The following is a 19,900-nucleotide window of genomic DNA, read 5'->3' as shown; positions in this document are numbered from 1 at the left end:
GCTCCGGGATTCCCCTCTGTGTCCCGGGACCCTGCTGGCACTGGTCGAATTCCTCTCGTCGGGGGGCTTATGTTGTGCTCAGCGCAGACGATGAACAGGTGCTGCACGGAATTGTTTGCCTTTGTGTTAATACAGAGACTGGCTTATAGCAGTGCGGCGCTGATCACAAGGAAAGAAAGGGGGGTTGGAAATTCGACAAACTTGGGTTCTAATCCTAGAAACATATTAATTGTGAGGAAAGTTGCTACATGTGTTTCGTCATCTGTCAATGCGAATACTGATCTCTGTACCTCATGGAGTTGGTACCTAAATGGCATAAAGCGTGTCAAAGGTCTAACACAGGGCCTGCCACTTGATTTCTATCGTCATTACTTCAGCTCTTTGTTCATGAGAGTGTTTGGACAAGCAGTCCAGGGGGTGCAATTATCACCTGAAAAGTGCCCTGCATCCGGCTATATTCACCCCACCCACACCCCAAACAACCACTGCCATCATTACAGATCCCAGGTGCTTGGGGTTAGAAGAGCTAGCTAAGCTGCAGAACCCTCAGTGTAACGGTTACCAGTAGAAGGAGAGTGTAGAGATGTTTACATATTGTCCTATTTTAGTCAATTGTTTAGAACAAAACTATCATGAAAATTTTGATGTGGCATCCTCCCTTCCTTCCGTTAGCTTCAAACAGGTAAACAGAGATTAGAACCCTTCTCTTCTTATTTTTGGCTTTCCTAGAAGTCTTCTTAGTTGCTTAGACTCTTGTCAACATCTTGGTTGAAGAGACAGTCTTTTTTTGCCCAGCCTCTTCTTGACAACTCAGTTTGCTCTTCGCAGTCACTAGACGTTTTGCATTCATTCATTATTTATTTATTTATTTATTTATTTATTTATTTATTTTGCGGTACGCGGGCCTCTCACCGCTGTGGCCTCTCCCGCTGCGGAGCACAGGCTCCAGGTTCCGGACGCGCAGGCTCAGCGGCCACGGCTCACGGGTCCAGCCGCTCCGCGGCACGTGGGATCCTCCCGGACTGGGGCACGAACCCCTGTCCCCTGCATCAGCAGGCGGACTCTCAAACACTGCGCCACCACGGAAGCCCCATTCACTACTTGATTGTGCCTTCTCTTCTAAGAGGAAAAGGGAAACCAAGTTTCCAAAGAAATTGCTATTAATATCTTATCTCCTTAGACGTCATAAAAGAACCTGTTCACTGAAGAAATGGGATAAAACCTAAAGCTTTATTTTCAGAAGAGAAGCATGCCAAGTAAGTTAAGCAATCTGTGCTTATAATTTTTGTGGACTTTGTGGCTATCTGGCTCCGTTCTTACTGGAATGTTGTTGTAGCCTGTCCATGTTTATTAAATTACTATTACAGTACAATCACAGACACTATTTTTTTCAATGTCAATTTATCTCTTTATTTTTAATGTAACATTTGTTCAATTTATAGAACTAATTTTTTTTAACATCTTTATTGGAGTATAATTGCTTTACAATGTTGTGTTAGTTTCTGCTGCATAACAAAGTTAATCAGCTATATGTATACATATAACCTCATATCCCCTTCCTCTTGTGTCTCCCCCCGACCTTCCCTATCCCACCCCTCTAGGTGGTCACAAAGCACCAAGCTGATCTCCCTGTGCTATGCAGCTTCTTCTGACTAGCTATCTATTTTACATTTGGTAGTGTATATATGTCAGTGCTACTCTCTCACTTCGTCCCAGCTTACCTTTCTCCCTCCCCGCCAGACACTATTAATTACAAAACAAAATTTCCTAAGGTCATCATAATAACTTCAAAATGTGAAACAGCCTAAACTAAACTATCTAGTAATTTACTTGCCAAAGTAATTTAGCTAAAGAAAATGCTGATGGAATACTGACAGTGTGCACAGCACTTTGGAGTTTGAAAGAAATGTAAGAGAGAGCTATGCCTCCAAGGTGTATGCATACAGGGTGGTAGGGTGGTGGGGTTTTATGAAATCTCCTTAATTAGGAGGCCAGGGCTCTGGTTTGCCCAGCCTCTGCTACTTACTAGCTGGGAGCCTTGAACCCAGCAAGTCAATTAACATTCCTGATCTTGAGAGTCCACACATATAAAATAAACATAATTGGCATTCTGCTATCTGAGAGGGTTATTGTAAAAATCAGATGAGGTAGTGTGTGTGACAGGGTTTTATAACCTGAAAATCCCCACGGGGATCTACAAAACCATTACTAAGAAGTCACACAAGAGCGTGAAGGCCATGGGGTGATTGAAAAGGGAGATCCAGTGATCTTAACCTGAGTGGAAGGAGCATGGCTTTAACAGCACTAGAGGAGTGAATCCAAAAAAAAAGATTGTAAAGCATGTTTCACAGGAATATTTATTTTACATAAAAATTAGCACACTAGTTAAGCATTGCTAGGACCACTTTGCACATGGAGCAGACTCTGACGCCCTCACTTGGTAAATATACATGTTTAAATATATTTAACATTTAAATATACATAATATAACATGTTACATATAAATTAACAATATAATTATGTTATATTCTGTAATATAACATACTGTTTTATATACATAAATTGTTATATTCATATTATAAAACATATGCTATATTTATGCTGTTATATAATATAGCATGTATGATTACATTGTATATTGCAAACATATAATTGTATATAATAGCTTTATTAAGTTATATAATATATATATAATGTAATATCTAATATTAACTTCTTATAGTTTGTATATATTATATATAATATATAATATTAATCTATATAATACATAATGTGTATATTAAATATCATATATTATTTAATACCAAAGTATATATTATATTATGCCATATAGAAAATCTAATGTATATTATACATTATAACAAAGTATGTAGTACATATTATATATTATATAATACACCAAATATATAACATTTAATATATATCATAAAATATATAAATATATTTAAATATTTAAATATAAAATATTTTAAAAAAATTTAAAGTGCATGCTCTTTTTTCTTTAACTTAAAGAGTTACTTAAGCAAAACATTTTCAGGTCCCTTCAAGAAAGGAGAGTATGCAGTATGGGGAGCAGAGCATACTCCAGGTTGCCAGCTCATGTTTGAACAGACATGGAAGAAATAAAGGGTAGTTTGTACTTATAGTATAGAATAAATCAACCTGCCTTGAGTAGAAGTTTTGAGTCAGGTGTATTTCAAAGTGGACTGTGTCATCCAAGACAAAAATCACAATGAGATGACACTATACACCCACCAGAATGGCTAAAATTTTAAAAACTCACCATGCCAAGTATTGGCTATAAGGTGAAGTAACTAGAATTATCATACATTGCTCATTGGTAAAATGATACAACCACTTTGGAAACAGAGTTTTGGCAGTTTCTTTAAAAGTTAAACACACATGTATCTAAGCATTTCACTCCTAGGTATTTACTCAAGAGAAATGAAAGCATATGTTCTCATAAAGACTTGTTCATGAATTTTTATAGCGGTTTTATTTGTAACAGCCAACAACTGGAAACAATTCAAAAGTCCTTCAACAACTGAAAGGGTAAACTAAATTAAGGTGTATTTTTGCAACTGAATGTTATTCAGCAAACAAAACAAAACAAAACCACGCAAATTTTTATATGCAACACCTGGATTATTCTCAAAATAATTATGCTATGTGAAAGCTAGACAAAAATAAAAAGTACAAACTGAGTGATTCAATTTATAGAAAATTCTAGAAGTCAGATCAATCTGTGTAAGAGGAAGCAGGTTGGAGGTTGCCTAAAGAAGGAGATAGAGAGATGGATGGATTACAAAGAAACATTAGGAAACTGTAGGGAGTGTGATGGAAATGTTTGTTGTCTTGATTATGGTGATCATTTCATGGTACATACATATGTCAAGAGTCATCAAATTGTACACTTACTGTATTTAATATATCTTAATAAAGCTATACAAAAAGTTTTTTTGTAAATTCTTGTATATCTTGAGTTTACAGAGTTCATATTAATATAGTTATCATAGGAACCATCCATAATTTGAGGGATTGGCAATGAAGGAGGAAAAAGAAACTAGATCAAGCTTTCTCAGATGAAGTTTCATATATTCTTTTTTATCTGGGATATTATCCAAATTTGAATTTTTAATTATTCCATATGCTATACCCAGAACTCAGGTAAGAATTTTAGGTAATTAAAGGAAAGTAATGCCATTCCAAGAACTATCCATTCCATTTGCTTTTTTGTTTTAGATCTCTGTCTTCTCCTTGTGAGCTTTGCTGTGACATTCAGCCTCTCCTAGTAAAACTTTTGGCACCAGAAGGTCCATTTGGAATCTTTTCCCTTGTCCAGCATCAATGGATGAGATGAATATCAAAATTACACTCATCCCACATATCAACTAAAGAAAAGGTGAAGGCATAACATTTGGAATCACAGGAGTTGTTTTTTACTTAGTAGTTTTTCCTGTTTGTCACGGTGGTTCTCAAAGTGCTGTTATCTATCAAAATCACCTGTGAAGCTTTTTAAAAAGATAGTTTCGTGGGCTGTAACCCACAACGACTGAATTAAAGCTTTTAGGGATATAGCCCGGACTCTTGATTTTTTCGTTTTGTAGGTAATTCATCATTCATCTATTCATTGCAACAAATATGCACAGACTGCTTATAATTGAGTGCTAGGCACCTGGACTAGGTATTAGTTTAGAGGAGCAAAAATCATGGGGCTTCTTGCCTTCATATTATGCATATTATAGTAAGTGATATAAAAGGAAAAGTAAACTGCCCAATTAGAAATTATTATGGGGGTGGGCCGAGGGAAGTAGTCCAGATTCAAAATCCCTGGGAGGGTCAGGGAAGGCTTCAGAAAGGAAGCAGCATTTAAGCAGAGACCTGGAAGAAGAGTGAAAGTCAGAATGAAGATAAAAGTAATCACATGGAGGGAATATCACAGAAAGGGGAAAGAACATATATCTTAAAGAAGGTGGAGAATGGGTTGTGGCAGGGAAGGACTACAGCTCAGTCAGAGGAGATAGTGGTACAAGATGAGGAAAGAAACATAGGCAAGGGCACTCGTGCTTAGCAATTGCTGGTTTAATAAAGAGAATGTGTAGTGATAGATATAAGACTGTCTAATATTAGGAAAAATAATTAAGAAATATGAGCTTTCTTGGATCACCATCCTTTGCTTAAGTAGGGTACACAGATTAAGTCCCCTAATTCTGATTAAAGCCATTAAACAGGAAAAAGCAACTTAGCAACTCTGTAGGCCTAATGGCTAGCTGGATCCAGTTTCTTCAGGAATTCTCATGTCTGTCAGTGGTCCCGTGGGAACCATGATAGAACTCATGGGTTACAGAGATTAAATCCCAGCCTGAATCTGGGACACACTCATTCAGGAGAACTTCTGAGATCACTGGTCACTGAGGTCCTTCAGGGCTTTTCCAACTAGACAAGTTTATTCTAAACTAGCTCTGAACACCTAGGTAGAAAATAAGCTCTTGGAAGCAAAGTGAGCATGCCCACTTTTGCAGAATATTCGAATCTACCTGTTAGCATCTACCTTTCTCTATGGATGATAACTACTATAACAACAATTTATTAAGTGCTTTCTATGTGTAAGATGCTACTAAATACTTTGCATCTTTGACCCTCTCAGCGAAAGTACTAGGTAAATATTATTATCACTTTTATGAAGGTGAAACTGAGGCTCAGAGAAATTTAAGCTGCTCATCTAAGACACCACAGCTAGTAAGTAGAAGACATTGGATTCAAAGCCAGGTCTCTACAAATTCAAACTTTTTAACACCGTGTGCCATTATCTTTTGTGTTAGTTTCTGATTGCTGCTATAACAAATTGCCACAAACTCAGTAGCTTAAAACAACAGAAATTTATTCTCTTAAAGTTCTGGAGGTCAAAATCTACAGTGGGTCCATAGAGTTGTGTTCTTTCTGGATGCTCAAGTGGAGTATAGGTTTCCTTGCTCTTTCTACCTTCCAGAGGCAGTGTACAGCCTTTGGCTCGTGGCCCCCTTTCTCTACTTTCAAAGTCAGCAGCGCACCATTTTCAAAACTTCTTCGGTCTCCTTTGATCCTTTGCTTCTTTCCTATAAGGACCTTTGTGATTAAATTTAGGGTCCATCCAAATAATCCAGGATGATCTTCCCATTTCAAGGTTTTTAACTGAATCACATCTGCAAAGTGCTGTTGCCGTCCTATGTAACATTCACAGTTTCCAAGGATTAGGGCATGGATGTTTTGGGAGCTCATTATCTAGCCTACCGCATATTTCCACACAGATTTTCAAAATTTTAGCTGAGCCTGCTGAGGGAATCCATTGCCATTAGGGTCCAGGTTAGCAGCAAATGGTTACAGCCCAGCAAACAGCCTGCAGTGTGTACATTGATTATGACTAGTGTTAGTTTAAAATGTATGTAGAATTTAAGTACATGATAATGATAGAACAAAAGACAGGAGGGAAGTAAATGGAGTTAGCATTTTCTATGGTTCTTAAATTGTTGGGGAAGTTATAATTGTTAATTACCTGTTACTATGTTAAGGATGCACATTATCTTTTTTTTTAACATCTTTATTGGAGTATAATTGCTTTACAATGGTGTGTTAGTTTCTGCTTTATAACAAAGTGAATCAGTTATACTTATACATATGTTCCCATATCTTTTCCCTCTTGTGTCTCCCTCCCTCCCATCCTCCCTATCCCACTCCTCTAGGTGGTCACAAAGCACCAAGCTGATCTCCCCATGCTATGCGGCTGCTTCCCACTAGCTATCTATTTTACGTTTCGTAGTGTATGTATGTCCATGCCACTCTCTCACTTTGTCCCAGCTTACCCTTCCCCCTCCCCATATCCTCAAGTCCATTCTCTAGTAGGTCTGTGTCTTTACTCCCATCTTACCCCTAGGTTCTTCATGACTTTTTTTTTTCTTAGATTCCATATATATGTGTTAGCATACGGTATTTGTTTTTCTCTTTCTGACTTACTTCACTCTGTATGACAGACTCTAAGTCTATCCACCTCACTACAAATAACTCAATTTCGTTTCTTTTTATGGCTGAGTAATATTCCATTGTATATATGTGCCACATCTTCTTTATCCATTCATCTGATGATGGACACTTAGGTTGCTTCCATCTCCTGGCTATTGTAAATAGAGCTGCAATGAACATTTTGGTGCATGACTCTTTTTGAATTATGGTTTTCTCAGGGTATATGCCCAGTAGTGGGATTGCTGGGTCGTATGGTAGTTCTATTTGTAGTTTTTTAAGGAACCTCCATACTGTTCTCCATAGTGGCTGTATCAATTTACATTCCCACCAGCAGTGCAAGAGTATTCCCTTTTCTCCACACCCTCTCCAGCATTTATTGTTTCTAGATTTGTATTCTGTTGTTTTTGGATGGAATGTCCTGTAAATATCAATTAAGTCCATCTTGTTTAATGTATCATTTAAAGCTTGTGTTTCCTTATTTATTTTCATTTTGGATGATCTGTCCATTGGTGAAAGTGGAGTGTTAAAGTCCCTTATTATGAATGTGTTACTGTCGATTTCCCCTTTTATGGCTGTTAGTATTTGCCTTATGTATTGAAGTGCTCCTATGTTGGAGGGATGCACATTATCTTTAAAGGAACAATAAAAGTAGATTATTATTATGTTCATAATAATCTAATAAAAAGAAATAAGTAAAATAATAAGTACAATTGATAATCAATAAGAAGGCAAAATAGAAGAGAATAAAGCACATAGAAAACATAGGATAAGTAAAAAACAAATAGTAAGATGATTGATTGAGTCCCAAAGACATCAATAATTATATTAAATATAAACAGACAATTCCACTTTAAATACAAAGACTGTCATACTACTACATTTCCCAAACTGTGGGCTGAGGTGCCCTGGTGGCCTTCATAAATTCACAGGAGACCTAAGGAATATTTTAAATTTTCAGTGGAAACAAAGCAATATTTGATATCTCTCACATATTTTGCAAACTGCTAGCTCAGAGTAGCTCCCAGTTACATTAGGTTGCAGAAAGTTCTGCTTGGTGACATCAAATCTTTGCAAAGCTGGGTTTTCAGCAGTGACTGTGATAAAGAAAAAGTACCAAATGAAAATTAATGGTATAGGAAATTAGGTGGCAGTTTATAATCTGATTCCAAGGTCTGAGAAATTGAGCAGTGTCTAACATTCTATTACTAAGAATTATGGTGGGCACAAGACTTATTAAGTGGTTTGGGTCCAGTTATTTAATAAATAAAACTGTTAAGTATTTCTTTTTTGGCTAGGAATGACGTGAACAAATTACTAAGATCCTAAGAGTGCTGTGAACTAAGTTTGGGAACATCTATCATAATTAATTAAAAATAAAGACTACAGGGAATTCCCTGCTGGTCCAGTGGTTAGCACTCCGTGCTTTCACTGCCAGGGCCCAGGTTCAATCCCTGGTCAGGGAACTAAGATCCTGCAAGCTCTGCTGTGCAGTCTAAATAAATAAATATATAAATAAAAGAATAAATAAAAGTAAAAACTATGTGTTCCATACAAAACAAATAATATATATGTTCAGAGACAGAATGAATGAATATAAAAAGATGGAAAACACATTATGCAAAAATGAACCAAAAGAAAGCTGATTTGACAAATGTGGCATTATGACAATCTTTGTCTTTAAATTATCATTGTGTGTTTATATTTAAATAGTTATAGATATATTGAGGATTAAATCTACAAACTTTTTATTTGTTTCTTAATTGCCTTATAACTAAAGTAGACAAAATAGAATTTGAGTCAAGATACATTACTAAAGAGAGATATGTTCTAATAATAAAAGAGTCTATCTACTAGAAAATATAATTTTAAAATATATAAAGGTACATTACTGTACCTAAATAAAAATGTTAAAAATATGTATATATTAATATATAAAAGTAAAAAAATGGACAGAGTTAGAAAAAGAAATAAGACACATGTACAATAGATGGAACATTATCTGGTAGAATAAGCAGACATCCAACTAATCAGTAACTGTGTAGAAGACTTAAACAAATATTAACAGATTGTCCCTCACTGATATACCCAGGGCACTGCACCCTCTACCACAGACACATATTTTTTACATACACCTACAGTTATCTCAGTTGATCATACGCTGAGCCATAAAACAAACTCAATCTCAAAACTTGTTAATAAATATACAGCTAAAAACATTCTTCAAATGGTTGTAAATTCTGTAAAACATTTCTAAGTAAACCATGGGTCATTGAAGAAACTACAATGGTCATTATCAAATATTTTAAACTGAAAAAAAAGAAAATATGACACATTAAAACTTGTGCAATACAGCTAAATCGATGCTTAGAATAAAAATAATAGTCTGAAGCTTTTTTTTAGACTATGAAAAGCTGAAAATAAAAAATTCTAAGTAATTATCTCAAGAAATTCATTTTTTAAAAAAGAACACCAAATAAACTCAAGAAAATTTTAGTAAAAATAAAATGAAGATAAACATAAACCAACAAAGCCAAAAGTTGGTTCTTTGAAGACTGAAAATATTGACCAGTTAATTGATTGGTTTCAATCTATCCTCCATTATTTGAATTAATTAGTAGGAAGTGTGGGGAGGAACAAGAGATTAAAAAAAAGAGAGAGAGATTTTAAAAACTAAAGTAAAATGGTATTTTTCCAGCATATATTTCTTCTTGATTACATATTGATTGACTCTAAATGGTATTTTTATTACTTTAACTTAAACCTATGAGGTCTTAAGGGGTAGTAGCTGAGTCTAATATTTAAAATATGCACTTAAAAATATGCTTTCATAGTTGTTGAGCTTTGTCTACAAATCATGTGCTGAAATTTCTTTGTGCTGACTTTGCAACAGACTTCCAACATAGGTTACTGCTACGTCTATGAAACATACTGGAGAAAAAAAGAGAAAGTAGCATAGAAATTTCTACAATAACTATTTTTTTAACTCAAACACATATTGTTTACTTTATTTCTTTAACAATAAAACAGTAATAATGACACAATAATTTAGTTGTAATAAAGCACTCAACAGAGCAAAATAAAAACAAAGCTAATTAAGGAGGCAGAGCTTCAGCTCAAGTTACTCATCTCCTTTAAACAGGAAAAACTATCATTAGTCTAGTGGTTCTCAAACAGGTCTGTTCATTTGAGGAATGAGAGGAAGGAGAATTGGTTCCTGAAAGAAATAGCTACATCCAAAGCCCACCTCAGAACAATTACATGTGAATCTCGCAGGAGTGGGGCCCATTCAAAACTTTTTGAAGTGTTGTCAGTGTTTATAACTACAAGTCTAACGTAATAAGCGTGAAACACCATATCCTCAAAACAATCCAAAACCAAGGAATTAAAAAAAAAAGAAAAGAAAGAGAAATATGATAAATTTCTTTCCTCTTATCCTGGGAAAAGGGGGAAGGAAGCATTTACTCATTTCTCCTTGTTTTTTATCCATTTTTTGATTGCCCAAAGTCAAGTTTAACAAATGTTAAATATTGGAACTTAGGCAAATATCCTACCCAATTAAAATTTTCACTACTTTACATTTAGAAAGCTCTTTTAAAACAATACAAGGGGGAAGGAGCTTCAACATGGCAGAAGAGTAAGACGTGGAGAGACCTTCCCCCCCCACAAATACATCAGAAGTACATCTACATGTGGAACAACTCCTACAGAACACCTACTGAACGCTGGCAGAAGACCTCAGACCTCCCAAAAGGGTCTCAGTGTTCTGACCGGGTGTCAGGGCAGTGCCTCTGAAGTGGGAGAGCCAAGTTCAGGACATTGGTCCACCAGAGACCTCCCAGCTCCATGTAATATCAAACGGTGAAAAACTCCCAGAGATCTCCATATCAACACCAACTCCACTAAACGACCAGCAATCTACAGTGCTGGACACCCGATGCCAAACAACTAGCAAGACAGGAACACAACCCCACCCATTAGCAGAGAGGCTGCCTAAAATCATACTAAGTTCACAGACACCCCAAAACACACAGCAGATGTGGACCTGCCCACCAGAAAGACAAGATCCACCCTTATCCACCAGAACACAGGCACTAGTCCCCTCCACCAGGAAGCCTACACGACCCACTGAACCAACCTTAGCCACTGGGGACAGACACCAAAAACAACGGGAATTACGAACCTGCAGCCTGTGAAAAGGAGACCCCAAACACAGTAAGTTAAGCAAAATAAGAAGACAGAGAAACACACAACAGATAAAGGAGCAAGGTAAAAACCCACCAGACCAAACAAATGAAGTGGAAATAGGCAGTCTACCTGAAAAAGAATTCAGAATAATACTAAAGATGATCCAAAATCTTGGAAATAGAATGGAGAAAATAAAAGAAACATTTAACAAGGACACAGAAGAACTAAGGAGCAAACAAACAATAATGAACAACACAATAAATGAAATTTAAAATTCTCTAGAAGGAATCAGTAGCAGAATAACTGAGGCAGAAGAATTGATAGGTGACCTGGAAGATAAAAGAGTGGAAATAACTACTGCAGAGCAGAATAAAGAAAAAAGAATGAAAAGAATTGAGGACAGTCTCAGAGACCTCTGGGACAATATTAAACACACGAACATTCGAATTATAGGGGTCCCAGAAGAAGAAGAGAAAAAGAAAGGGACTGAGAAAATATGTGAAGAGATTAGAGTTGAAAACTTCCCTAATATGGGAAAGGTAATAGTCAATCAAGTCTAGGAAGCACAGAGAGTCCCATACAGGATAAATCCAAGGAGAAACATGCCAACACACATATTAATCAAACTATCAAAAAGTAAATACAAAGAAAAAATATTAAAAGCAGCAAGGGAAAAACAACAAATAACATACAAGGGAATCCCCATAAAGTTAACAGCTAATCTTTCAGCAGAAACTCTGAAAGCCAGAAGGGAGTGGCAGGACATATTTAAAGTGATGAAAGGGAAAAACCGACAACAACATTACTCTACCCAGCAAGGATCTCATTCAAATTAAATGAGACGAGAAATTAAAATATTCACAGAGAAACAAAAACTAAGACAATTTAGCACCACCAAACCATCTTTACAACAAATGCTAAAGGAACTTCTCTAGGTAGGAAACACAAGAGAAGGAAAAGACCTACAATAACAAACCAAAAACAATTAAGAAAATGGTAATAGGAACATACATATCAGTAATTACCTTAAAGGTAAACGGATTAAATGCTCCAACCAAAAGACATAGACTGGCTGAATGGATACAAAAACAAGACCCATATATATGCTGTCTACAAGAGACCCACTTCAGACCTAGGGACACATACAGACTGAAAGTGAGGGGATGGAAAAAGATATTCCATGCAAACAGAAATCAAAAGAAAGCTGGAGTAGTAATTCTCATATCAGACAAAATAGACTTGATCAAAGGATCAATCCAAGAAGATGATATAACAATTGTAAATATTTATGCACCCAACATAGGAGCACCTCAATACATAAGGCAAATACTAACAGCCATAAAAGGGGAAATCGATGGTAACACAATCATAGTAGGGGACGTTAACACCCCACTTTCACCAATGGGGAGATCATCAAAAACGAAAATAAATAAGGAAACACAAGCTTTAAATGATACATTAAACAAGATGGACTTAATTGGTATTTATAGGATATTCCATCCAAAAACAACAGAATACACTGTCTTCTCAAGTGTTCATGGAACATTCTCCAGGATAGATCATATCATGGGTGGCAAATCAAACCTTCGTAAATTTAAGAAAATTGAAATCATATCAAGTATATTTCCCGACCACAACACTATGAGACTAGATATCAATTACAGGAAAAAAATCTGTAAAAGACGCTAAGACATGGAGGCTAAACAATACACTACTTAATAACCAAGAGATCACTGAAGAAATCAAAGAGGAAATCAAAAAATACCTAGAAGCAAATGAAAATGAAAACTCAAAGATGCAAAACCTATGGGATTCAGCAAAAACAGTTCTAAGAGGGAAGTTTATAGCAATACAATCCTACCTTAAGAAACAAGAAACTTATCAAATAAACAACCTAACCTTACACCTAAAGCAATTAGAGAAAGAAGAACAAGAAAACCACAAAGTTAGTAGAAGGAAAGAAATCATAAAGATCAGATCAGAAATACATGAAAAAGAAATGAAGGAAACAATAGCAAAGCTCAATAAAACTAAAAGCTGGTTCTTTGAGAAGATAAACAAAATTGATAAACCATTAGCCAGACTCATCAAGAACAAAAGGGAGAAAACTCAAATCAATAGAATTAGAAATGAAAAAGGAGAAGTAACAACTGACAGAGCAGAAATACAAAGGATCATGAGAGACTACTACAAGCAACTATATGCCAATAGGATAACCTGGAAGAAATGGACAAATTCTTAGAAATGCACAACTTTCAGGAAGAAATAGAAAATATAAACAGACCAATCACAAGCACTGAAATTGAAACTGTGATTAAAAATCTTCCAACAAACAAAAGCCCAGGATCAGATGCCTTCACAGGCGAATTCTATCAAACATTTAGAGAAGAGCTAACACCTATCGTTCTCAAACTCTTCCAAAATATAGCAGAGGGAGGAACAATCCCAAACTCATTCTACGAGGCCACCATCACCCTGATACCAAAACCAGACAAGGATGTCACAAAGAAAGAAAACTACAGGCCAATATCACTGATGAACATAGATTCAAAAATCCTCAACAAAATACTAGAAAACAGAATCCAACAGCACATTAAAAGGATCATACACCATGATCAACTGGGGCTTATCCCAGGAATGCAAGGATATTTCAATACACGCAATCAATCAATGTGATACACCATATTAACAAATTGAAAAATAAAAACCATATGATCATCTCAATAGATGGAGAAAAAGCTTTCGACAAAATTCAACACCCATTTATGATAAAAACCCTTCAGAAAGGAGGCACAGAGGGAACTTACCTCAACATAATAAAGGCCATATATGACAAAACCCCAGCCAACATTGTTCTCAATGGTGAAAAACTGTAACCATTTCCACGAAGATCAGGAAAAAGACAACGTTGTCCACTCTCAGCACTATTATTCAACATAGTTTTGGAAGTTTTAGCCACAGCAATCAGAGAAGAAAAAGAAATAACAGGAATCCAAATCGGAAAAGAAGTAAAGCTGTCACTGTTTGCAGATGACATGATACTATACATAGAGAATCCTAAAGATGCTACCAGAAAACTACTAGAGCTAATCAATGAATTTGGTAAAGTAGCAGTATACAAAATTAATGCACAGAAATCTCTGGCATTCCTATACACTAATGATGAAAAATCTGAAAGAGAAATTAGGAAACACTCCCATTTACCATTGCAACAAAAAGAATAAAATATTTAGGAATAAACCTACCTAAGGAAACAAAAGACCTGCATGCAGAAAACTATAAGACACTGATGAAAGTAATTAAAGCTGATACAAACAGATGGAGAGATATACCATGTTCCTGGACTGGAAGAATCAACACTGTGAAAATGACTCTACTATCCAAAGCAATCTACATATTCAATGCAATCCCTATCAAACTACCACAGGCATTTTTCACAAAACTAGAACAAGAAATTTCACAATTTGTATGGAAACACAAAAGACCCCGAATAGCCAAAGCAATCTTGAGAAAGAAAAATGGAGCTGGAGGAATCAGACTCCCTGACTTCAGACTATACTATAAAGCTACAGTAATCCAGAGAGTATGGACTGGCACAAAAACTGAAGTATAGATCAATGGACCAGGATAGAAAGCCCAGAGATAAGGCCACACACATATGGTCACCTTATCTTTGATAAAGGAGGCAAGAATATACAATGGAGAAAACACAGCCTTTTCAATAAGTGGTGCTGGGAAAACTGGACAGCTACATGTAAAAGAATGAAATTAGAACACTTCCTAACACCATACACAAAAATAAACTAAAAATGGATTAAAGACCTAAATGTAAGGCCAGACACTATAAAATCCTTAGAGGAAAACATAGGTAGAACACTCTATGACATAAATCACAGCAAGATACTTTCTGATCCACCTCCTAGAGAAATGGAAATAAAAAGAAAAATAAACAAATGGGACCCAATGAAACCTAAAAGCTTTTGTACAGCAAAGGAAACCATGAACAAGATGAAAAGACAACCCTCAGAATGGGAGAAAATATTTGCAAATGAAGCAACTGACAAAGGGTTAATCTCCAAAATTTACAAGCAGCTCATGCAACTCAATATCAAAAAAACAAACAACCCAATCCAAAAGTGAGCAGAAGACCTAAATAGACATTTCTCCAAAGAAGATATACAGACTGCGAACAAAGACATGAAAGAATGCTCAACATCATTAATCATTAGAGAAATGCAAATCAAAACTACAATGAGATATCATCTCACCCCAGTCAGAATTGCCATCATCAAGAAATCTACAAACAATAAATGCTGGAGAGGGTGTGGAGAAAAGTGAACCCTCCCGCACTGTTGGTGGGAATGTAAATTGATACAGCCACTATGGAGAACATTATGGAGGTTCCTTAAAAAACTACAAATAGAACTACCATATGACCCAGCAATCCCACTACTGGGCATATACCCTGAGAAAACCATAATTCAAAAAGAGTCATCTACCGCAATGCTTATTGAAGCTCTATTTACCATAGCCAGAACATGGAAGCAACCTAAGTGCCCATGTACAGATGAATGGATAAAGAAGATGTGGCACATATATACAATGGAATATTACTCAGCCATAAAAAGGAACGAAATTGAGTTATTTGTAGTGAGGTGGATGGACCTAGAGTCTATCATACAGAGTGAAGTAAGTCAGAAGGAGAAAAACAAATACCGTATGCTAACACATATATATGGAATCTAAAAAAACAAAACAAAACAAAACAAAAATGGTCATGAAGAACCTAGGGGCAAGATGGAAATAAAGATGCAGACCTACTAGAGAATGGACTTGAGGACTCGGGGAGGGGGAAGGGTAAGCTGGGACAATGTGAGAGAGTGGCATGGACTACCAAACGTAAAATAGATAGCTAGTAGGAAGCAGCCGCATAGCACAGGGAGATTAGCTCGGTGCTTTGTGACCACCTAGAGGGGTGGGATAGGGAGGGTAGGAATCAGGCAGACATAAGAGGGAAGAGATACTGGGAAATATGTATATGTATAGCTGATTTACTTTCTTATAAAGCAGAAACTAACACACCATCATAAAGCAATTATACTCCAATAAAGATATTAAAAAAAATTAAAAAAATTAAATTAACTTAAATTAAAAAAATAAAATAAAATGGATCATGGATAAGGACCTACTGTATAGCACAGAGAACTCTACTTAATACTCTGTAATGACCTATATGGGCAAAGAATCTAGAAAAGAGTGGATATATGTATATGTATAACTGATTCACTTTGCTGTACAGCAGAAACTAACACAACATTGTAAATCAACTATACCAATAACAATTTAAAAAATAAATAAGTAAATAAACTAAGGGGAGAAAAAAAAAAACAATACTGGGGGGAGTTCCCTGGTGCCGCAGTGGTTAAGAATCCCTCTGCCAATGCAGGGGACACGGGCTCGACCCCTGGTCTGGGAAGATCCCACATGTCGCAGAGCAACTGAGCCCGTGAGCCACAATTACTGAGCCTGCGCTTTAGAGCCCGTGAGCCACAACTACTGAGCCCGTGTGTCACAACTACTGAAGCCCTTGCGCCTAGAGCCTGTGCTCCGCAACAAGAAAAGCCACCACAGTGAGAAGCCTGTGCACCGCAAAGAAGAGTAGCCCCCGCTCACCGCAACTAGAGAAAACCTGCGTGCAGCCAAAATAAATAAATAAAACAAAACAGAAACAATACCAGGTTTCAGAAAGAATCCCCCACATTTTAAGTTTGCATAGATGTTTAAGTCAGCTATTTGTTGAACGAAGAAGAGTTGATGAAATATATTAGAAAGCATTTTATTAATAAGTTATTATAAAACAATATTCATTTCATGTAGCACAAATTAACTTTTTGGTGCAAGAAGAGGAATATCTGAATGCTTCCCATCTATTTCTAAAACTGTCAGAATTCCTTTGTATAAGATTGATATCTTCAAATCTAGAACCTAAACATAAATTTTTCTTAAGAATGCATACATAAAATACTTCTCCTGTAAATGCACTATATCTTTGACAAATCCCTATTGGGAGGTACAGTAGTGACTGCAGGCATTTACCTTTAAAACAACTTTTCCTGGGCTTCCCTGGTGGCGCAGTGGTTGAGGGTCCGCCTGCCGATGCAGGGGACACGGGTTCGCGCCCCGGTCTGGGAAGATCCCATATGCCGCGGAGCGGCTGGGCCTGTGGGGCATGGCCGCTGGGCCTGCGCGTCCGGAGCCTGTGCTCCGCAGGGGGAGAGGCCACAGCGATGAGAGGCCCGCGTACCACAAAAAAACAAAAAAACACAACTTTTTCTCATTTTTCAGGTTTGAGAATGATATCACATCAAATATGGAAAATAAGTTTTTTCCTTAAGAAGACATAAATTCACTCAGAGATGTCTCCTCAAATTCAGAAAAACCCATTTCTTCAGCTCCTTCTGTCAGGACTCCATATTAATCTCAAACCACTTCATTCTTGCCCGGAAGTGTTTTTGTCGCGTTGTCTTCACTTACACCTTCAGTGTCTGCCAGATCAATAGGTGGTAAAGGATTCCTCCAGCACTGGAAGTTGTTATACTGACAAAATGCTTCATTGAGCTGGCGCGGCGCGGCCCACCAGTCTACCCGCAGGGAGTCTGCGCGCCCCGCCCCGTCGTCGCCACCGCCCCTCCCCTGGCCCGCGGGGCCTCACGGGCGGCTGCAGCAGAGGCGGCTCGCCGGTCTCCAGTCCTCGGCCCTCACGCTCCGCGCCGTCCGGGGCGCCAGTGTCCCCACCATCGCGGCGCTTGCTGGGCGAAACCGAAGGCTCAGTCATAGCCCCTGCGTCGATTTTACGCTTTCGGGGCAGCTCCGGGACGCCGAGGGGCTGCCCGGAATGCGAGACCCCCGACGGCGGGATCCAAAGCCGTGGCCGCGCCGGCTCCTCAGGAAAGTCGCGGAGCAGGATCCGCTTCCAGGGCACGTGGAACGTCAGGGGCTCGGCAGCACGCCGCTTGCCCGTGGGCCCCAAAGGCTCGGGCGGAGCCCGCCAGGAGCGGGACTCCCGTAGCTGTGGGAGCGGAGGGTCTCTCCACTAACTTTGACGTCCCTGTGGTCTTGCTCTCCAGGTCAATGCCAATCCCCGGTGCACCTTACATTCGCCATGCCTACAGAACAGATTGACAAAGATGAGTTTCCTGTTGGGACATCTTTGAAGTATAAATGCCGCCTTGGTTACTACAGAAGAGTGTTCTCTATCACCTGCCTGCAAAACTCTGTCTGGTCAAGCCCTGCAAACTACTGTAGGCGTAAGTAACTCTAGACTGAGGACTCCTCTGTGTCAATAATCCTTAAGATCTGATCAGTCGTTCAAAGTTTGAAACAAAGACACGTGTCTTGGTAACTTTGCCTAAAGTATAAAAAGATGTGAGAGTTATTCTTGTAGGTCATATCTTCCTACTGCTTTGAGTTCCTAGCACCTTCATTACAAGTTCATTTCACGAGAAATGACCATCACGAGGCATGCCTGAGGGAAAATCTCCATTCACTAGGGGTGTCCCATTTTTACAACTGAAACTAAGTAATGAATGACTCAGGAAAGGAAAGAAAAGTGTAGGTGGGGAGAGAATCCCAAACTTCAAGACTTTTGATGTACACTGTTTGAATGACAGAGTAAGCATTTTAGTAATAAACAGAGTTTACATCTTTCTAAGAGGCAAAAAATATGGGGATGAGATCTGGAAGGGAGGTCTTTTTGAAAGTGGTGCTTAGTAGGTGGCTGATCCTGAGGCAGTCTTGTGAGTTTCCTCAAGGTGGCAAATCTGTGGAACTACAAGAGCTATGGTCAGTTTGGGACCTTATGTATTAACAGACGTTCAGAGTATTCTAGACCCAGTCCCCACATTCTGCTTCTTTCCCATAGGTAAATCATGTGGATCTCTTCCAGACCTCATAAATGGCAAAATGGACATCAACAAAGACACCCAGTTTGGATCAACTGTCAATTATTTTTGTAATGAAGGGTGAGTTGGCAGTAGCCTTGTTTGGGATGACAGTTCTAGAATTGTAACACTAGTCTCTTAACAGTAGTCTCAGAAAGGAAAGTCAAACTACCTGTCCATTTAAAACAGAGCAGTAAGATTTCTAAGTAGAAGTTGTGCCTTGAATCCAGGCATTTAACTACCCTTGCAATGACTAAACAAATATTTGAAAAAATAGGAAAAAACCTGTAACCATGCTAGAAATTGGAGGGGTGAGGGTAGTGTTTGCACACCAAATTAATGTACCTAAAGCCAAGTGAAGCATTTACTAGATGAGAAGGACCAGCATTCTAAAGAAGTAAGTGGAACAAACACACATATATTCTTAACTCAGAGCAATAAGAGCTAGAAATGTTGGACTCAGGAAAAAGTAGGAAAGAGTTGTTTATTTGGGATGATGGAGTAGATGTGGTGGATGGGCAAATCTTAATTGTGATAGCACCTCCCCAGAAGTGTTCACAATACAGGAATCTTGCTGTGGATATACTCTTGGCTTATCTGTAGGGGAGACAACAAATTTAGGAAAAAAATAGGGACCCCTTTTATCTTAACTTTTGTTCTGTTTTTATTACTTATTATTACTTAAAATACACGCAAAATAACATAAGTGAAACATAAAAATAGTAATAACAATAAAATGAATTTCCATGCATACCCCACCCACCTTAAAAACCATCACT

The 19,900-nt window shown here is 37.6% G+C and overlaps 1 protein-coding gene and 1 pseudogene across 1 annotated transcript in view; one reads left to right on the top strand and one right to left on the bottom strand.

Moving 5' to 3' along the window:
* Window positions 1-19,900, top strand: part of CR1 (complement C3b/C4b receptor 1 (Knops blood group)) — a 120,981-nt gene that overhangs the window by 224 nt on the left and 100,857 nt on the right. Inside the window, exons 2-3 of the mRNA XM_067711107.1 lie at window positions 18,309-18,488; window positions 19,103-19,202. Coding sequence (XP_067567208.1) covers window positions 18,309-18,488; window positions 19,103-19,202 — 280 coding nt within the window. The remainder of the gene's footprint in view (window positions 1-18,308; window positions 18,489-19,102; window positions 19,203-19,900) is intronic.
* Window positions 17,508-18,220, bottom strand: LOC137219058 (uncharacterized protein C9orf40 pseudogene; annotated as a pseudogene).

The sequence above is a fragment of the Pseudorca crassidens genome, chromosome 2 (assembly GCF_039906515.1).
Source record: "Pseudorca crassidens isolate mPseCra1 chromosome 2, mPseCra1.hap1, whole genome shotgun sequence".
NCBI classification, from domain to species: Eukaryota; Metazoa; Chordata; class Mammalia; order Artiodactyla; family Delphinidae; genus Pseudorca; species Pseudorca crassidens.
This window is presented reverse-complemented; position numbering and strand designations above follow the sequence as displayed.